Source organism: Gouania willdenowi, chromosome 11, assembly GCF_900634775.1.
Source record: "Gouania willdenowi chromosome 11, fGouWil2.1, whole genome shotgun sequence".
Lineage (NCBI taxonomy): Eukaryota > Metazoa > Chordata > Actinopteri > Blenniiformes > Gobiesocidae > Gouania > Gouania willdenowi.
Genome location: NC_041054.1, coordinates 25,922,502 through 25,943,895, shown reverse-complemented (window position 1 = coordinate 25,943,895; position 21,394 = coordinate 25,922,502). Strand labels below are relative to the sequence as shown.

The 21,394-nt window shown below is 38.9% G+C and overlaps 1 protein-coding gene across 4 annotated transcripts; it reads left to right on the top strand.

Annotated features, from left to right (window-relative positions):
- Nucleotides 1-1,324: 1,324 nt before the first annotated feature.
- anln (anillin, actin binding protein) lies at nt 1,325-21,123 on the top strand. Of its 4 annotated transcripts, none has more exons than XM_028460824.1 (23): nt 1,325-1,540; nt 2,774-2,924; nt 3,014-3,391; nt 4,689-5,008; nt 5,090-5,426; nt 5,656-5,858; nt 5,947-6,090; nt 6,169-6,277; nt 6,512-6,819; nt 6,895-7,037; nt 7,106-7,247; nt 7,600-7,735; nt 10,821-10,991; nt 11,095-11,221; nt 11,368-11,416; nt 11,701-11,754; nt 12,073-12,105; nt 12,191-12,209; nt 12,479-12,591; nt 14,706-14,792; nt 18,757-18,864; nt 19,918-20,090; nt 20,158-21,123. In XM_028460824.1, the coding sequence occupies exons 1-23, from the start codon at nt 1,523-1,525 to the stop codon at nt 20,267-20,269; spliced, it is 3,435 nt and encodes a 1,144-aa protein (XP_028316625.1). In that variant the 5' UTR covers nt 1,325-1,522; the 3' UTR covers nt 20,270-21,123. The 4 variants fall into 4 exon arrangements, 3 of the variants coding, with proteins under 3 accessions (XP_028316625.1, XP_028316624.1, XP_028316626.1); XM_028460823.1 differs by having other exon boundaries at nt 5,656-5,870; XR_003675037.1 differs by lacking the exon at nt 20,158-21,123 and having other exon boundaries at nt 5,656-5,870; nt 12,191-12,265; nt 19,918-19,947.
- The last annotated feature ends 271 nt before the right edge of the window (nt 21,124-21,394 follow it).

Below are 21,394 nucleotides of genomic sequence, written 5' to 3'. Positions count from 1 at the left end.
AAAGGGTTAAGTACTTGGGCCATGTTGTATCCGCGGAGGGAGTCTCTACAGATCCAGAAAAAGTGGAGGCAGTACGAGAGTGGAGACGGCCCACCAACCTTGCAGAGCTTCGTTCATTTTTGGGGTTTGCTAGTTACTACAGGAGATTTATAAATTAATTTTCAAAAAGGGCATCACCTTTAAATCATTTAGTAGCTAGGCTGCTCCCTTCGGCTTAAAAGAGCAAGACACCGAAAAAACAACGAGTCTACACTACAATATAACATTTAATATTCAGATGCTAAAACCCAATTAAAACAATGTACCTGCGACGTCGACTCCACATGCCCAGTTCCCACTTTAAAAAGATCCTCAGACCCACACTAGACAGTCACCCAGTTACAGCCTCTCCTCCCTCAATGAGGGCAGCAGGTTTAAAGCCTATTGGAGACACAAGTATTTAAAACAAACAGCAAACATCTAAAATGCATACAGAAAACAGCATTTACCGTGATACTTCAGGCTTCCACCCATCCAGTGTGTGTGCACAGAACACACTTGTAGAATAAATGTCCCGACATAGGAAATGCACATAAGTTGTATTAAATGTACTGATAATTTTATTTTAACATAAGTTTTCAGCTGCTAAATCATATTGGTTTTAAAATGTACAAATCCCTGTACAACTTGATAAACACAGGGCGACCGTGGCTCAGGTGGTAGTGGGTTGTCTTCTGATCGAGAGGTTGGGGGTTCGATCCCAGTACCTGACCATGTGTCAAAATGTCCTTGGGCAAGACATTGAACCCTAAGTTGCTCCCAGTGGTCGACTAGCGTCTTGCATTGCAGTCCTGTCCCACTGGTGTGTGAATGTGAGAGTGATTGGGTGAATGAGCTGATATGTAAAGCGCTTTGAGACTGCTTCAGTGTGGTGATAAAGCGCTATATAAAATCAAGTCCATTTACTTCTCCTGATTTGTTTTTCTTAAACAACAGTTTTCTTCTTTATAGATATTTTTTTAAAACAAACTAAATGATAAAGTATCTTTTGTCACACAGTGAGATTAGATAGGGATTTTCTACTGACTCTAAATAAATAGACTTCTAATACCTTTTTGTGATCAATGTACCTTTGAATCTACAGATATTGGTGGTTATTTTATTCTATTTATTTGTTTTTTTCTTACTTAGATGAAAGAGCTCCTCGTTCGTCACCGTCCACGAAAACACCAGTGGGTGGCGGTAATGACACTTTTTTGGATGTCACCCGCCATAAAACGCCACAAAAAAAGAAGAAAAAGCACTCTGATTGGTTGAACGAAAAATACGTCACCTACGGAGCTTGCGCAGTCCGCCCAGCGCTGAAATTCAAATTTGAACCTAGGTTCTTTAGTGAAACCGTGCAGAGTGAAGACTGACATACGTGAGGATCGAGGACAGCCCCAGATCCTATTTGTCGTACTGCTGCACCCACTTGGTGCACATGTAGCTGTGTACAGTCGATTTTATTTGTCTACAAAACCGGTTGGTTTTTACGCGCAATATGGATCCCTTTACTGAGGTGAGCCGTTTTTTTTTTTTTTTAATTTTAAACGTATACGGTTGCGTGTCCATTACTTTTCATTGCTGTCACAATAATGTGTTCTGCATTTTGCTACTCTCTATCTCCTTTTTGTGTGTTCATGTTTTACCACACGTTTCTTGTGTTTGTAATACTGTTTTATGGAACACTGGTTTTTGTCGTGAGTAGAAGTTTTTGAAGTACCATACCAGGCTAGTGATAGATCAGTTCCATAGACAAATGCTCTTAAAAAGTGTGTCTGTGCCAAAACCATGCAGAAGAAATGAAAGACCGTTATTTCAGCGAAACTATTATTATGGCGATTTCGTCTTTCTGCTAAAAGTTGTTTTATTTCACATCACTGTGTTGCTCTTTGTAACCACCTAGGTTCGATGTGTCTGGATTCCTCATGAAACTGGTTTGCGATGCATAAATTACAGTGTTTTCAATCCAGGAGTGGCTTATTCCTCAGGAATGCTGGAAACTGTGACCTCAGTTTTTCCACCCTTAGTTGGCGAGCCTCAGTGCAGCAGGAATGTTTGGAGTTCGTCAACCAACGTGCAGGGCTTGGGTAGTAAATTGGACCAGTTACACAATAGACAATGCATACAGAAACACATTACTGACAGAAATACAAAGAAACTGGTGAAAATGTATTTAAAAAACCCATTGCATACTGTTTATTTTAGCACAGATTCAATGTGTGGTTGTTTATATCTTATATCTTTGGCAAATATTCGTTTTTGATGATTTTTTTAAAATGTTAATTTCAACTCAAAGTAGTTAATGAAATGATCTGTGATTGATATGGGCAAAACATTGAGAACTTTGTTGTAGAGGACAATACAGAGCTGTGCCGATAACGTACGCTGGTTTGTTGTTTTAATACATTTTCAGTAAATGCTTTGTGATTCTGACAAAATTAATGATTTTTTTTTATCTCATCTATGTCAGTATGAATAGATTTAACATCCAAAATAACAATTTACTGCATTGTTAAATAGTGGGTGTGATGAAAATGTGGAACAGCGCAAGAAAACTCAATGCCTTTAGTTGCAATGCATTTCTTTGTAATTGAACTTTGACAATAATGTGCTAAATGTTGATTAATTTCTCTCTGCAGTTGTACAGATATTTGAAAGTGCACCAATCATTCTTTTGTCCTGCCTTATTACGGTACGTCTTAAGCAGCCTAGGCAAGTTCTCAATATTGTTTTGTTTTTATCAACATAGAAACTGCTGGAGCGGACCAGGGCGCGCAGAGAAAACCTGCAGAAGAAAATGGCAGAAAGACCTAATTCAGCCACCAAACAGATAGTGAAGAGACCCAGAGAGCCACTGGGGGAAACTAACAGTGAGATTGCTGACTCAGTCTCTGGGAAAAGTAAGGTTTTGTTGTTGGTTTGCTGTTGGTCAGCCAAAGAGTTGCAGCATCTTCATGATCACTCACATTTCCATATCACTCTTTCTCAGTCCCTCAGCTGTCCACAAAGTCGTCAACATCTAAGCGCAAGTGTTCAGGGGAAAATTTCCAACTTGCCGCTGGTGAGGAGAACCAGGAGCCGAACATGGCACGACCAGTTGCTCCTCTACTTTTAGATCTGCCTACAGACAAGAAGCCACCAGTCGAACCTTCCAAAGCTGAGTCACTCAAAGCTTCACAGCAAGAGGGAGAGAAAATGATGCTTACTCCTGCCCTTGACCCTCCAAGCTGCAATCAAACACACATAGCAGCACATGGTTCAGCCCTGGCAACGAACAAAGAGGCACAGGTCAAAAAGCCTGTTTCATCTGCTGCTGGTATGAAATCTCGCCTACAAAGACTGGCAGAGCAGCGAAAGGGTTGGGATGGTGAGTTGTTTGGAACTGACACACATTCAGGCTCCGGGTGTAATGATTGGGTTAAGTCCAGGTTTGGCCCTTTTCTCAATAAGGCTGGGTTAGAGCTGCACGATTATGGCCAAAATGATAATTTAAGTACTTTTTAACAAACAATATGTGAACAGTTTAGAGTGCAAAAGAAAAGCTTTAAACAAGAATAATGATAAATACCCCAATTTTTACGCCAAAATTAAAAAATTACTATGTGCTAACTATATAGATACACGGACATGAATTTTATGAAGCAACGTTAGCTGGAGCCTTCATGCATTTATTATATTTAAATTTGTGGTGTTTCTCAGGTGGTTGAACAGATTAGTTGTTACCTGTGGTGCACACACAACTCTGCTGTACGCATATGACCTGAAGTCCAGACTAGAAATGCTCATGGTTAACCAATAACAAAAACTTAAACCGATTAATACTAATAAAAATTAACTAATTAGGTACTTATCAATCCACTCATGGGGGTGTGTCGACATGTGCTACATCAGCGCCCTCCCCACCTAAAAAAAACCCCTAAAACTCTCCAGTTTTCTCCACTGTCGCTCACTTCCATGTTAAGTTAATGGAGTATCATAACATTAACTTGTTGCTGAGAGCTAGACAGGTTTTGTGTGTGTCCCGAGTGCAACACACACGGAACAACAAGCGCATGCCCAGCTGACGTGACCTACATATGTGTCCGAACCAGGCCTGACCATCTGGTTTCATCGGGCTTGGGTCAGGTATGATATCCAGGGTCCCCATGGTCATGAAATTCCTGGAAAAGTTATGGAATTTGAAAAATCTATTTTCCAGTCTCGAAAAGTCATGGAATAATTTAACTTTTCAGGAAAAGTTTTGGAAATATAGCCTATTTCCACACTCGCTGACCTCTGTTACATTAGTACACTGGAAAGGCCCACTCATTTGTGCGCTCTAATGGTCTTGAATAGAGCTTAGCACTTCAAAACTAAGTCATGGAAATTTGCTCAAACATTTTGGAAAAGTTTTGAAAAGTCATTGTGAAGAAAGTGTGGGAACTCTGGATAGCCACCCTGCGTAAGAGAGTCTCAGAGGAAAAACAAGGAGGATTGACGGATCCATGTTTTATTTCGACCAGAACCAAATCATCCAAAAAAAAACCTATAGAAAACTCATAATATACAGAACGATTTGTCCATGATTGATGATTTTAGTATGTATTAATGGTAATTCTCTTTCTCTACCTTCCACTTCTAAAGGATGTGTTCTATTTGTACAAATAATATGGTTTTGTCTTTAGGTACTTCAAATGCAGCTCAAGAGTGCGCCCCTCTGCAGTTGTTGAAGAGACATGAGGTCTCACCAGGTAGCATCCTTGCCGTGGCCTCGGAAGCTCCTCTTGGAAGGAAAGGGAGGCTCGCTAACCTTGCCGCCACCATTGGGTCTTGGGAAGATGACCTTAGCCATGCTAACAACCCCAAGGAGGCTAATAAAGAGAAGCACAGTGCTGTCTCTACCTCTACGCAACCTGTTAAAGATAAAAGTGTCGCACTCGGTGAGCAGAGTGCTGCTGTGACCAATTTAGATACATGCAGCAAGATGAAACCCAGCACTCATCAGGTAGGTTCAGCTGCCATTGATTTTCTGTTCAGCATAAACCTTTAATTCAAAGTAGAGTTGATGGTTTTTATGTCCTTCAAGGAGCTTGGGAATTCTTCAGTGTCTTCTACTCGAGAGGTTCTCCCAAGCCCTCAGATGGTTAGCATGTCTATTTGCAAACCTTCTCAGTTGGTAGCTAATAATGACAATAGCTCCATCCATGGATCAGCTGCTGCAACTACTCCCAAAAAAACAGTCTCCAACTCCTCCTTGCACCCTCCATATTCAGTCAGAGGAGTGTCCCAAAGCCCCCTGAAGTGTCGGGCATTATCTAAAGAGCCCAACATCACATCAAGCCCTCAAAATCCACAGCCCCGTGCCAAGGCCATCCTCACTGATCCCTCAACCTCAGAGCAAAAGGCCAAAGTTGCAGTGCCAGGTGAGTAAGGCTACTAACAGAGTAATTAGAAAGGTATGGAATAATGCAAACTCAAAAAAGCCTAGACAAAACAGTATTCTTATTTGTCAATGAGCAACTCACGTGACCACTATTTATCTTTCATCAGTTGTGTTTTTTCAATCAGTCGGTTTAGTTGAATGCTGCATTTTCTGCAAGTGAAAGCAAATCTGTTTTTTTTTTTTTTTTTTTTTTAAACGAAAAAAAACAGGAGTGAAATCATTCCTGGAACGTTTTGAAGAGCGTTGTCAAGAGCGCACCAATCAGTGCTCCCCTGCTAGGGATGGTACACATGCCAAGATGCCTGCTGTAACTCCATCACCCACACCAAACACCAGGCTTGTCCAGGAGAGACTAAGGGCAGTCCAGGCTACTAACACAACCACCGCTGAGCTCACTCAGAGGCAGAAGCTGGTAGGGGAGCAGGTCAGACTGTAATTAAAATCAGCATAGCTAAAGGGTACAATGTGATATAATGCTTTCTGCTTGTTGCTTTTTTTAGGAAAGAGAATCTGAGCTTGCTCAGATTCGGGAGCGCTTTCACAACGGCAACAATATGTGGAAGAACGGTGGGGAAAAGGCACAGATGAAGACAGACACTGACAATAAGGAAGAAAAGCAGTTATCTCACTTACAAATGCAAAAGGTGTGTTTGCTGTCTGATATAGAAGCTGCATGCCATAGTGTTTAATCCACTGTACCTAACAAAACCCATGCCATTTAGGAAGAACTCCACGAAACAGTGGGGAAGGAAGTGTCCAGTAAATCACAAAAGGAAGACACAGCTGCATCCACAGAAAGAGCTCAGACACCCACCAAGAGCAACGCTGCAGGTCCCATGGCAGTTCTTACTTTTATTTCAGTCAAATTCAGTCCTACGTGGCTGTTGGTTTTTCAGGCTACAGTGATCAATTTATGTTGGAGAAAGTTGCTGTATGTATTTGTGCTGGGTTATCTTATATGATCATACTGTGATGTTCTCACATTAAAACCATGTTTGTAAGATGGTTTTCAAAGAAGCGTTGAACGTTTCTTTCAAAGCCTCAAACATGGCTCTTTACAAACAGGTCATAGAAAGATGATGTCTCCACCCACCTCAACGTCTTGTAGAGCACCCACCCATAATGAGAGGATGTCAGAAGAAACTGTGGCTGTGATGGGAAAAGAATTGGAGGTTGTCACAGTGACCGAAATGAATGTGGACCAGTCTATTAACTCTGCAGTCATCAATGAGCTTTTCGAAGGAGTGTTGGAACAAAGTGAAGATCAGAGTGAGGAGGAGGAAGATCCTTTGAATATCTCATCTATGTCTCTCCTCACTCCACTGGCTGAGACTGTCGCAGCCGTGGTGACGAGCCCAGTGAAGGGAATGATGGTATGTTCAGACTCTCAAAATGACCCATACTGAGAAAAAGCATTGCAGTAACAACCCCTCCTTGACGTTGAGCAGACTTCCACTCCTGCCAACTCATTTATTGTGACGAACACTCCAGAAAATAGTTCCAAACCCAACAGATTCCAAAGAGCTACAGTGACGCGGACCTCTTCTGTTGGTGTGGAAAACTCAGACGATGACCAAAAACTGCCTTACAGGTAAGACAAAAGTTAAGCTTTGTTTAAATGTCTGTGTGAACCCTGAATAATTATGTTTCTGCTGTTAGTATTGATGCATATAGGTCCACTAGACTAAAGGAGACGGAAAGGCCCAACGTGAAGCAGGTTATTGTGAGAAAAGAGGATGTGTCGTGCAGAGCAGAGGAGCCCAAAGGATCCAGTCACTGTAGTGTCAGACAAAAGATAAAGGTTGGGCTACACACTTTTCTATATTTACAATAATACAGTTCAATGAAAAAACATGAGATGTTTTAATTTGAGTTATTTTAATGTCTTTTTTTAAACCTGCAAAATTACGTGCCATCAGTGTTTGTTCTGCCACTGTGACTTTCATTTGGATCTTGGAGTAAATACTCCCCTAATACTTGCACACCATAAAAAGGAATTTGCACTGTTAAGATTTGACAGAAAATAAGCCTTGTATGATTTCAATGGACTGTTTAGAACATGCACAGAAAAATGGTCATTGAAACTACATTGGTCATTTTATTGGGAGTGAACGAGTACTGGTATATAAACCATCCTTCCACTGTTTGTACAGATTTTGTCAAATGAGATTAACCTGCAGCAGACGGTCATCCATCAGGCCAGTCAGGCTCTCAACTGCTGCACTGATGAAGAGCATGGCAAAGGGTCCCAGGTGGAGGCAGAAGCAGAGAGGCTGTTGCTGGTGGCAAGTGAGTTTATAGCCACACATTCATTTTGGTATCTGTCCGTTTTTAGTGATGCACCAAAATTCCGGCCACCAAACATTTTTGGCCAAAACACAAGCAAAACAGGATGTAGTAAAGACGTGAGCAAACACCGCAGCCAGCGTGCGCGGTTGTCTGGAATCGTGGAGCGGCTGTATTTCAATACTTCTGAGCACTAAAGAATTTTCTGAGCAGAGTTTGAGACCAGGCACGTAAGTGTGTTTCTGTGTCACGTCGACACTAGTTACGTGTAGCCCTCCGTTAACTCTGACCACATGGCAGCCTGACGCACAGCTGCGCATCAGAAGCATTAATCTGCTTTCAGTCTGTTCGCGCACATTTCACAGAGATCCTCTTATCTTTATAACAACTGTTATGCACATGACAATCCTAGCACACAGACCGTCTGCATCTCCAAGAACATGAATGGATAATAAATAACGCAGAGAAGCTGATCTTCACCAAGAATTTAAATGCACTTTGGGGCGGATTCACTTTTTTTTTCTTTTTTTTTCTTCTCTCTCTTTTTTTTGTCTGCACATGCTGTCAAAGTTTAAAAGAAGTGCAATCATTATGAGACAGCAATGCATGTTTTGTTATTGCAATAAAATAAATTGATTTATTTAATAAATTGATTTATAAAATAAATTGATTTATTTTATTGCTGGGGGGGGGGGGGGGAGGGAGGAGAGACTCAAGGTAGGAAATAGAAAAGGTGGGGAAGAATAGATTATTTTACAGTGAGGGTGAGATGTGAAGTTGTAGAACATATTGTGCTTATGTTGTGTAATCAAGCCAGTATAGTGTGAAGCTTAGCTATAAAGTTGGTGGCTGTGGACAACCTAAAGCACGTATTTGGGATTAACGTGTTTAAAGTTAATTACAGTATGAGTTCTATCCCACATCCCAAGGCGTGCCAGTGCATCGTAGACCAGTATATGTGCAAACACCGCCAGGGAGCTCCAGGCCATCCCCCCAGACGCCCCCAAGATCCCAGGCCGGAAAAAGAAGACCCAGCCCGAAAGAATATGACCCAAACCTGTCCGACCCAAATAAAGCAGACGTCTCATTAAGCGCGAACATTTTTCAACCAGTAATCACATGCATGCGTGTGCATGTCGAATGATCCGAAGTACACTATTTATATTGGACGGTGATTACGGTTACCAAGCGGAGGAGCATTGGTGGCAGCTAAATGGAGGCAGGGGTCCTCAAGTGAAGACGGGAGCATCCCGGCAAATTGCTTGTATTGAATAGATTTCGGCTGCTGTATGCGTTTCTCATTTATGTAGGTTAAAAAGAGAATTAAAACAACCCGTGCACGACTGGAAGTCCCTTTTGTGTGCAACAGTTATTACGAAGGTATCGATTTATTTTTTTTATTTATTTTTTTTTTAGTTAAAAAGGAAAAAACTACAGAAAATCCCCCCCAATGTTGCTGAAAACAGAAATTAGGGGGCACCATTGCTATGTAGGGGAGCAAAAACTACAACGTTGGGGGGCCCTTACTCTCAACAGAGCTGGCAAGAAACTTGCATGCCGTCTCCTGTCTCCTTACCATCCTGCCAAGCATACCAATCAGTTTTTACCTGCTTCTCATTAGGGATGTAACGATTCACTCGACTCCGGATACGATTTGATTCTCGATACTGTAGAAAATACTGTATTATTTTCCTTTTATTTTTCATTGTCAAAAGAATCCCTTGATAAACTATTCAAAACAATGCAATTTAACTGAAAATAAATCTTGAATTCAATAAATAAAGGGATAATACAAATGAACAAGAAGCCTATTCATTTAAATTCTGGTTCTATAGTAAACAATGCAAAACTGAATCGATTTTTAACTGCCTTACGAGTAATCATTTCATCCCTACTTCTCATGCTTTGTAACATATTTTGAAATGGCTGATGACAGCAGCCTAAACCCAGCATTTTTTGATCAAAGTTTTTTTTCTTTATTTTTCACAATGTTAAACAAGAAAAACACAAGCAACTCCCCACCCCCAACCCCTGCTATACCAGATCAGAAATTCAGGTTACTTATTTATGTGGCACTGATTTGTATACAAGGTACAGAGCTTATGCAAATTAAGAAAGCTTATCAGCAGATACACTTTCAAAATAAGACAAAAATGGTAGCCACTGGTCGCAAAATTTCTTAAAAGATCCTTTCAGTGTATATCTGATTATTAGCCTTCGAGCCAACAATGAGCAAAAAACAATCATGCCGGTTTGATGTCTACTTAAGGGAGCATCCACAGAGACCACCATGAATAAAGCAGTCAAAGGACAGGGGCGTATCGCTATCCCACAAATGCTGGAAAAAGCCTCAAAGATGAATTGCCAATATTCAGCTTGAACCTAGACAGCTTGTCTTTGGACCAGTGCAAACGGTGTACCACTTTAAACTGAACCACAGCATGTCTAAGTGAGATCAAAGAAGAATGAATCTTCTGTATGACCTTTTGCCAAACTGAGTCCGTTATGGTTTCATTCAGATCGGCTTCCCATTTCCGCTTACGTTCATCCAGGCTGGTCTCATGGTATGAAGTGAGCAGAGCATAAATCCTATTTAAAACCTCTTTAGTGATTGTCTGGCAGTACAGGAGTTCATCCACCAGTGACCGAGAGCAACATACAGGAAAACACTCAGAATTAGACCTAACAAAGTTTCTCAATTTTAAATATCTAAAAAATATGACTTAGGAATATTTAATTTTTCCACGAACTGTTCAAAAGAGCTGAAAGTGCTGTCTATATATAAACTGTACAAAGAATGTGTTCCGTTCCGATCCCAGGTGTTTAAGGCCTCATCAGTCACAGACGGAGTAAACATATGGTTTTTTGAGATGGGTGCTGTGAACAGTAACTTATCTTGATGTATTATTAAATACATTATTAGTTTACAGCAACTATCAACTTGCTGAATACCTGTGCATAAAGAAACTTTCTCTCTCATATTATCATTGACTACGCTACTATTGTATATCCAGTTTGCATTTGGCATAAGTATTTATTACCTCCTTGATTAAAATTTGTGATGCTTTTTCTTTTTTTTTTGTTAAAGCTGAGAGAAGAGAGGCTCTAAAGATTGAGTTGGAACAACTGAAAGCAGCACCAGCTGGACACAAAAAGCCCTCTGCAGCCCTTGTGGCTGCCTCCAAAGGCTCCATCAGCCTGCAGGAGCTGCGCCTGCCTCTCAAGGCAGACTTTGTTTGCTCCACTGCCAACAGACCAGGTAGACTTGGAGCTTAGACATTATCTGATTAAGGAAAAAACAACAACTGAAAAAACCCTTACTGACACTTCTTCTGATATGATTTTGCATTTTGATGATTCAGAGTCAACTAAGCATTCCTTCTTCATCATGATCCGTGCTGGAGCTGAGGACACAGTAGCCACTCCTCTGGCTAGCACTCATCGAGGCCTGAGTGGAGACACCCTCACCTTCCCAACCAAATTCACATTGTAGGTCCAATAGTACTACCAGTACACAGGAAGCACCTAAGGCTCAGACGATAAGATGAAGTTGCCTATGTTTAAAAAGCGATTCCAAAAAACGAATCCTTTTGCATAAACTGTACACTCTGATTGTGATCTGTAACATCTTCTAGATCTGATGCCTCCTGTAACTTTGAAATTGATTTGGAAGTTTACTGCTTGGTGAGTATCTTTTCATGTCATTTTTTGCAGAAAAAACATCTGAGCAAGATGTACTTCAGTAATTATATATTTTTTTTAAAAAAAAACAGTTTTTCAGCACAAAACATGATAGATTAGAAAAAAAACAGAACTGTCAAACTACCCAGTAGCTTTAAGCTGTGGTAAATATAGTTAAGCTACATTCTGCTACTCTCGGTAAGGGGAAATGACTGCAACAGCTCTGCAAGCATTAGTTGTATTAAGTGGTGTCGTAATGCTAAATCTTATGCAACTACATAATTCAGGTGCAGAGACGTGACATGAACTATGACAAGAAGAAGAAAACCACCAAGTCAAAGGTAAATCTTAACTGGCTTTTTAAAAAAAGCATATTAGGCACTGCACCATGTCAGTGTGTTGAAAGTATCCCTGTGTGTGTCCAGAGGATTTGGAGACAAATGTATGAAGCCCATGATTTATGTATGTCGGTATGAAACCTTTCTGATTCAGCCCCTCACACATTGGTGTGTGTGAAGGCCTAGTTTTTACAACACTGTTGGTTACACAGCCATGGGGTCTTTGTTTCTGTCTCTGTTTTAAACAGTCTCACTAGTAAATATTTGATGGGCTAGAGTTGAACACACAAATAAAAATAAATTCCTGTTTTTGTTTTGTAGGCAATCACTCCAAAGAGATTCCTTGCCATCACTGTGAGTCTCTTATTTTCTTTTACTCCAAATATATCAATTTTGTTTAATTTCTTTGACTGAAATCTGTTTTTTCTTCCTTATACAGAAAAGTTCACAAACGCCAGGTAGGGGAAACTGTTGCTTTAACTCAATCACAAATGGAAAAGGACTTATCTTAAGGGTATGAGCAAAATTCTAAGTGCCTGTGGCAGGTGTAGGTGTAGAGTCTGACACTTTCAGGCCTGTGGGCTGAGAATCTACACATCTGTCTGAAAACCTAGCCAGGCCTTAGTTGACCTTGTGATGTATTTAATCTCACCATTTGTTGCACCACCACTGTTCATTGAGATTAAACTTTAAAGCCAATTTATTCTAATTATGTATGTTTCATTAGTTGTGGCCAGTCCTGGAGGGCCCAATGCTGTTCGTACCAGTAACTTTGTCCTGGTTGGGTCATATAAACTCAGCTTGTCCTCCATCGGAAAAACCAAGTTTGCTTTGGAAAAGGTAATGTTATATGTTATGTCATTCTGGTCACTTCTGCTTCAAATTTTGCATTTGTATGGGGTGCGGGATGTAAAAATTAAGTGACTATTTTATAGCTGATATTTTCAATATTTAGCAAATTTTTCATAGATTTGGCTTATTTTCCCTGACATTTAGGACATAATTTATTATAAAATGTGTAGTGTAAATGTGAAAAATATTTTTATAGGTAAAATAGATATTAGATGTATATTTAAATCTTAAAATCTGCTTGAAACTTTTTTTTGGATAAAGACATACTGTAGTTTAGGCCTCAAAGATAAATAAATCCAAGACAATTTGCTTGAAAAAAGATGTAAACGGTTTAAAATGTTGCTCAAAAGTTTTTCTTCACCACCACCGTAAACACTTTTTTGGAAATTGTATTGTGGGGATGTGTAGTCCCGTAATGGTAGAAAAGCTTTTTTGTTTTTTTTCTTTTCCTTTCACAATTACCTGTGTTTATGCCAGACATGGATCACAGTAATTCGCTTCATACCTTTTTTTTTTGTTTGTTTGTTCTAGTCTAGATATTCTATTTTGGCTGGATTCAGATCTTTTTGTGCAGACCCCAAAATCAAAGTCCTTCATTGTTTTGCCACAACTTTCAGTCTGTGAAAACACCAGAAATGTGTTGGCGAAGTCAATTTGGAAGAGTTTTTGACAAGTAACATGAGCAATCACAGTAAGAATGTCTACACTTGCATCCATCTACGGCCGTGTTTCTCAAATGGGGGTACTTGAGAGAGAGAGAGAGTGTAAAATGAATAACCGCTTCAGTCTTGGTCCCACCCCAGGTGTGAGATGAGTGGAAATTATAAAAACTATAATAATCAATCTTTTCAACCTTGGGGTCGTTTTCCCATTTTAAATTATAATTCTTTGTTTAAAATTAAAACACAGTGTTAAACGACTGTATTCTTGTACTTAAACTTTGTGAATATATACATTTAGTTCAACTAAAATGCAGTAAAAAAAAAAAAAAAATGATCTTTGAGAAAAAAATCATTGATATCAAAATGGGGTCATGATCCAAAAAAGGTTGAGAACACCTGCACTAAATACTGTTTATTTACACTTATTTACAAAATGACATTCTTTAAAATGTATGTTATCACTCATTCATCCCCTCATTATGCTCTATAGTGGTTTTTAAATAGTTTTCTAAGCAAATTGTTGTAGTCGAACAAAGGGGGTACTTGGATTCAGAAATGCAAAAAAAAAAAAGGGTGGGGTACTTAAGCAAAAAACGTTTGAGAACCACTGGTCTACGGGACTCCACAATGTAATGCAAATGTCAATAAATTGAGTTTTTACAAGGAGATCCAAACAGATGTTTGTGTGGTAATTTAAATTTCTGATATAAATGTATCGTTTTCAGCAGCTTCATTACTAAAACTAAATGTGTCACCAAGTGTAAAGCTAAATATTAAAAAAAAAAAAATCAAATCACCAATGAAGCCACAAGTATGTTGCATGTAGAATGCGTTTTGTGGAGGTGAGGCAATTTAGCCAGCTCAAGATATAATTAGGTTTATCTAAATATATGCACGGAGAGGCAATCCCTGTAACTCATTGTGCTTACAAATTAACGGCTTGAAAATCGTCACTGAATTTTTACATTTGGCACTCCATCCGTTTGTAACATGTACAGTATATGGCTCAGTTGTAAAAGTACAAAATATACTGACTCTAAAATGTAGTTTCTACTTATTATGTAGAGTCTACATAATAAGTAGAAACTACTTTTTTCTTTGTATGTGCTTTCAATCGCCTGCTCTGATGTCTGTCTTGTAGATCGATTGCGATGGAAGTGAAAATCAATTACTCAGTGGCATGTTTCAGTATAAGGTCACTACTTTCTCTGTCTCCTGCTGATATGTGAATTGGTGTGAAGGACAGCACGGCCACACTTGTTACCTGCTTACATACTGTATCTGTTGTCTTAAGGGATATAGTGGATGTTCTTCATTACTGCCAGGATTGGTGCACTCTCCTTTCTAAACCCTCAAGTTTGATCGTTTTAGTACAGCTCTGACTCTAATCAGAAAATTTGCAACTTGTCATTATTACAATGAACTATTGTATGCCTCCAGGTGCCGTTTCTGTGTCCTTTGGAGGGTCACATCTTTCTCAAGATGCAGTGTGAAGTGGGCTCAAAAGTGGAGGAGAAGGGCTTTCTGGTGAGTAGATATTAGTCTAAATCACATTCCCACAGGTAGGCTACTGTTTAATTAGTTTATATTTAGTTTAGTTAGACTTATATGGTCACACACCAAACTGTGTTTAAGAGGAAGCACATCTGCCACCTGTCAATGGGATGCATCTTTGTCTAAAGACAAATGTTTATACTGCAAATCAACCAATTGTTAACAATGCTATGGAGCCTGAACTAAAAAAAAAAAGTTTCTGGAGGGACCATTTTGACCTTGTATGAGTAAATATGGTATTAGTCCTATTGTCCTTGTTTCAAATTCAATTGTTTAATCTTGATTATTCAGAATTCAAATCTATTTCAAAGTGACTTTTAGTTTAAATTATTCATTTCATGTTCTGGAGGTTAAATGCCACATTTTTTAATCAAAACTGTCATATACAGTATTAATAAAAATATCTGCTTCAAAGACAATCACATAAGCAGCATCACATTCACAACATATTAACTTTATTTGCCTTATTTATTCACCTTATTACATGTATATTTTAAATATATCAAATATATTTTATTTAATATATAGAATAACACAATAATATTCACAATAGCTCCACGCCACCAATAAAATTCTCACCACACTTTAAGGGTCCAGTATTATGCTATTTTTCACACAACTCCATTTGTTCTAAGAACCCCAACAACATAGTATTTAAGGTTTATTTTCCCAAACTCTCCTGTTTTCCAAAGTTTTAGATATCTGTAAAGTCACTTTCATGACTCTTCTAAAAACAGGCTGTTTTGGGGCCTTGAGTGGGCGTTTCTATGGACGTTTACTCCACACCACAGCTTTATTACCATAACGGTTTTCTTTTGCTATCCACACACTCTTGTTATTGTTTTCAGCCAAAAAACTGCACATTACAGTAAAATACATTGCTGTTTAATTATTGTGGTTATGAGTCTGACAAATGCTGCTTCAGGGTGTGTATTTATCACATCATGCATTTGAAAGTAACATGGTAGTGCTTGATCTGGGCAATCTGATCATCCTTTGGAAGTGAACCAAATTATTTGACCAGGCTGGCCATTGCAATTGACACAGCTTCCATGACATTGCTCACAGTTGATTTGTCCACTTCCATATTGTCACCAACAACTTGGTAGAAAGGCCCAGCTGCATAGACGCGCAGACCAATGAAGACCTGTTCTTTCACAGACAGACTGTGACTCCTTTGGGTTCTCCGTTGAAGCTTTGGCCTGACAAGGTCTGTAATGTACTTAATATCAGCATTCCAAAAGCGAGCGTACAGTTCTTCAGTGGTGTATTGCTCAAGTGGTTTTGCACGCTCAACATATACCCTTTGACGGTATCCCCTTCCACCAAAATGGTGGTAGCGATGGACAATACCTGCCATGTCAGTGCCTATCTCTCTGAGAAAGACTAAGATAGGGCTGGGTGATTTTGCCTTAAAAAATTTTTTTGAGATTCGATTTTCAATTATTTTTTTTTTAATGCACTCAAAAATGACTGCAGACATCAGATATTTAGTCAAAAGTGCAACTTTATTGCTGTGAATCTCCTCAAGAGTTAATATGCATAAAACAATCCCAAAATAAAAAGTAAATGAGGCTCTGTTATTCAACAATTTCAAGCTTTAACCCAGTTTTAAGCAAAAGTGCAACAGCACACAGTAGCTTAAATTTTCAGATTAAGAAATCAGATAACTACGGTACATATAACATATAACATTGCAATTAAAAAAATAATAAACTCTTCCCTTAGCATTTCAGCATAGTGCAAATAAAAAATTGAACATGCCTGTGGGACACATACTGTATAGCCTACTCAAAGGGTAAACAAAGAGAGGGCTGGCTCACATCGGAACGCAAAAAAGTCAGAAAAAACTGAGGTGGGGAAAAAAACAAAAACTCGAATTTGCAAAATAAAAATTGTTTTTATCGATTATATCGATTTTTTTTTTTTGCCCAGCCCTAACATAAGATGGTTGTCAACTATCCACCCACTCATTAGCTTGTGTTTGATTAAACCCAAGGCCTAGAAATACTATGTTCACGACAACAGATTAGGTGGAAACATGGACTCAAAAGGACCTCATTTCACTGTTTCAGAAACCCATGCACTGCTGGAGGCAATTCATCTCAGCGTGTTTGAGGAACTAATAATATGTATTTTATAATAGATACTAATTCCAAGACCTCACTCTCCTTCCACTGTCTAGCTTTCATTCTGTCCCACGCCTGTGCTTTTTCCCCCGCTTTTATCGCATGGGCGGGGCCAACGGGGACAGTTGGTGACACACAATGGTCCAAATAATCTGTCTCAGCCAATAGCAAATTTCAATTGTACTAACCATCATTCAACCCTTAGAGGGCAGTCACTCTGACATTTTACAACTAAATACGCAAAATGAAAATACTTTTACTTAAATGTTAAAAGTTCGACGAGGATCAATCAACGGCACTATTTAATACCCAAATACATGTATTCAGCAAAAAGAAGTGGGTTTGGAGTTTAGTTACTCATTAAAGGTGCAGTCTGCTGCTCTCTTGCCCTGCCTCCAAACATTCCAAAATCCCTCCCTCAGAAGAGCTAACAAGCTAAAGTTAGCCCGACAGCAACATCACAGTAATATAACATGCACTGTTAAAAGCATATTACTGCAGCGCTTCTCTCTCCCAATGTGCACACACCTCAGCAGCAGCAACAACACAGTGTCACTTACAGCAGCCCACATGGAGGCCACTGCGCGCACAAAAACACATGCACCATAGAGTTCTAGTGTAACAATTACAAATTAAAAATAGCAGTAATTACCTTTCAAACAGAAAAGTCACCAATTCCATGTTTTACTCTTCCAGACCTTCGCTGTAAAAAAAGATGGCGTGGGGACTGTGAGCAACAGCTGTCAGATAGTCCATCAAACACAGTCCTGGCTCTGATTGGTTATTTTTGCTCGGTCGCAGTGCATTCTGACAATCTGCCAAAGGTTTCAGGAGCAGCAGAGGGGGCTCAGTGAGCCTTTTTTCACACAAACTAATAGTTTCATGTAAGGCTGTCCTTACATAGTAACAGCTTTAGCAGATATGACAAAAAAGTCACTTTTATAAGAGTTGCAGACCACCTTTAACAGAGTGGAAAAAGGTCGCATATAGGCAAAAACATTGGATTTGGATCTCATCTGCTTTCAGTCTGGACATAGCCAAAGAAACCTGAAGCAAAGAGAGCAACTTTGACATGACAATGAATGTCTGATAATGAGGATGAGATATTCAAATATTTTCTGCAACGCAATAATAATGAAAAACTAAGTTATTACCGTGTATTTTCATCTTTACATTGGTAAATATGTTGATGCCTTTAATTATTTTTTTAATTCCGGACCGCTGTTATTTCAAACATTTTTCTTGTTGCATTATCATGTCAGCATTTTTGTGTTGTTTCCAGAGATTGTGATTGTTACGGTACTTATTGGTGTAGAACTATAGTATGAAAATGATTTCAGATGAGCTTTCATCCTTTTTATTATTGGTGCATTATTTTATTAATTACAATAAATAGTCTCTGTTTTTCTAAGGCATTTTTGTGAGAGCGCTGAGTGAAAACCTGCCAAGTTTAGATGCCCAAAGTTACCAGCAGGTGGTGCTGTAAAACCAGTCAAACATCCACATTATGATCCAAAATTCCCTGATCATCTCCAAAATCTAAATTGTTCTTTCTTTTGTCATTGTCTATCAGTTGATAGACAATTTAGATTTTGGAGATGATCAGGGAATTTTGGATCATAATGTGGATGTTTGACTTTCCAATTTCCATTTAAATCCTGAAGTGTTTTACCCCTGGACACAATCATTTGGTAGTGAGAAACATATTACTCAGCCTTTAATTTAGGTATTGGATGACTTGCTTTTCCTCCTGAACACAAGGTGGATTGTGGACCTCAGTTTTAGTTTCATTTTATCTTTTACCGCAGACCATGTTTGAAGATGTGAGTGGGTTTGGAGCCTGGCATAGAAGATGGTCTGTGCTGTCGGGATACTGCATCTCTTATTGGACATATCCAGATGACGAGAAACGAAAGGTATTGACTGCCTATACATATAAACAGCTCTGTAATGGATGTTTGTTTTCACTTTCAAGCAATTCCAAAAGTGCAAACTGAGCTAAATCAGTGATAAAATTATCAGCTGTTTGCTGCTCATTCAGCCCGAGACTCGGATTATCCCTATGTTAAAGCAGCCGTACACTGCTTATGCAGTTTAAGGAGGACGTGACTTACTGCTCTTCAATTTTCATCCTTAGTAACCAAACAAAATGTAGCTTTTCCAATGGACTCCTATATGCATTAGAAACTGGTTTTAAGCCACATAAATATGTAAATACTCACGGCGCGTCATGACTATTAAGTCACTTATCCACCATTAATATAAAACGAAAGTTACGAATGTAACTACAGTTCTATGAATCCTGAATGACCACCAGAGGCAGTGCTTGAAGCACTGAATGTTACCTTTTGCGCATGCGCTGTTCGTGAATGTATACAGCAGTATTCGTGGCACGTTAGAAGAAAAAAGGAAACAAACCTCGTTATGTGACACCAGAACCTATTACCTTTCATCCAAAGGTCCAGTTGATATTGTTGGTATGCATAATCGAACTGCACATGAGCGAAGGTAACATTCAGTTCTCTGGCAGTCAGTAGGGATGAAATAGAACTACAATGCAGCATCCCACTTCACTTCATACTGCCATGCAGGATATACAAGGCTAATACATTTACAAGTTAATTTTTTCAATAAAATAACTTGTAAAAGCTTCCAAGTGATTTACTGTATTTATTTACGAGGGAGGCACTGCTAAATAAGAATGATGAACTAGCGCACTTAATTTCTCCCAGTGTGTTTACAGTCTTTACGTTGACAACTTGACTGTTATTAATTCTAATACCTTATGTTAAATATATCTTGTGTATATCAATCTTCTTATTTCGTATATCAGCCGATTTATTGATTATCCCCCACCCCACTTGCCCATGATCCGCAACGGTCTTTCCTGTTGCTTTTAATGAAGTCGGAGCTCTTGGACAACAGAATCAGAAGCCTTTTAATTTAAAAGTGAATTTTCTTCTTTTCAGAACCCTATAGGTCAAATCAATCTGGCCAACTGTACCAGTAGGGCAGTGGAACCAGCTAACAGAGAGTTCTGTGCCAGACCCAACACCTTTGAATTAATCACAGCCAGGCCTCAGAGAAAGGATGACAAGGAGACACTAGTCAGTCATTGCAAGGACACTATGTGTGTCTCCACGTAAGTAACATCTCTTTCTTAAATCTCCATCTGAAGCTATTCCTGTGAGTAATCCCTGTTTCTGCAGAAACTGGCTGAGTGCTGACACTAAGGAAGAGAGGAACTTATGGATGGGGAAACTAAACCAGATTCTGATGGATTTACGTATGTGGCAGCCTGAAGCCTGTGCCAGGCCCTAGTTAGCAGTGCTTAATGTCACAGAGATCTTTTATTATTGTGGACTGTACTATATATCAGACATGCACATATTTAATAAGTGCAATACAGTGTGAAAGGTGTTGGTATTTACTTGGGAATATTCATATACATAGCAGAAGAACAAGCAAACACGCAGCTAAATGCAGCCATTATGGAATGGACATCTACAAGTGTGGATGTCCAAGTTGAGCACTATATTGTCAACAATCCAACACTGTTAGCCATGTTACTGTTTTTAAGAGGTAAATTTTTCTCATGTGTGCTTGTACACCTGTGCCCTGCATGGCTTCAATATTATTCACTGCAGAAATATCTATTGATGCTGTTGGGTATTTTTTATTTTTTTTGTAAGTTTGTAATTCATATGTTGGCTTTCATTCTATCATCTTTTTTAATCGCAGATTAGCCTATTGTGTAATATAGAAAATATCAAACCTGTCAGAAATGTACTAATGACAGTTGATTAGTATTTTCAAACATTTGTTTGTGTCATACTGACACTAACTGCTCATTGTGTATACTATTTACGTGCCAGATTGTCAGCCCAAACCATTCTATCTGGCAGTAACGATTTAAACCACAAGATGGTAAAGTGAAGCACAATCTTTGGCTCTTAAAGCTGAGACCTTTGGCTAACCTGCCTCCTACTGCTAGAAAGTGGAATTACTGAGGAACATACATAGCCCTTAGCTTACATACTGCGATGCATAAAACTGCATAGTTATTGTTGTACGCAAGCAGTAACAGGCTTTCCAGTGGCGGTAATTTTGCTTGTTTACACAGAGGTAAAAGAGTGTTTCTATTATGTTATATGTAATATATCGTTAATAGCAGGTGTGTGTGTGTGTTTTTTTTTTTTTTTATTACAATAGGCTCTTTTTGACTTGTGGATACCCAAGAATCATTGAGTTGTCAATAAATATCTGCTCTGGTTCTTTCAGCAAAGTTTGAAACTGCTTAAGTGTTGTGTTTTTTCTCCCTTGAACTTGTCTATTGAATAGAATCTAGAAAGGTTTCTCATTCTGTAATATCCTTAATGTAAAAACAAAAGACTCCAAACCAACATAACATAAACACTGATATAAAGCAATGCAGTATCCTGTTAT

Bases quoted from the DNA above. Each gene is read 5' to 3' on its own strand.
- anln (XM_028460823.1), top strand. The intron at 3,392-4,688 runs GTGAGTTGTTTG...TTTTGTCTTTAG, and splicing joins GCAGCGAAAGGGTTGGGATG to GTACTTCAAATGCAGCTCAA. The intron at 10,992-11,094 runs GTAGACTTGGAG...TTGATGATTCAG, and splicing joins CTCCACTGCCAACAGACCAG to AGTCAACTAAGCATTCCTTC.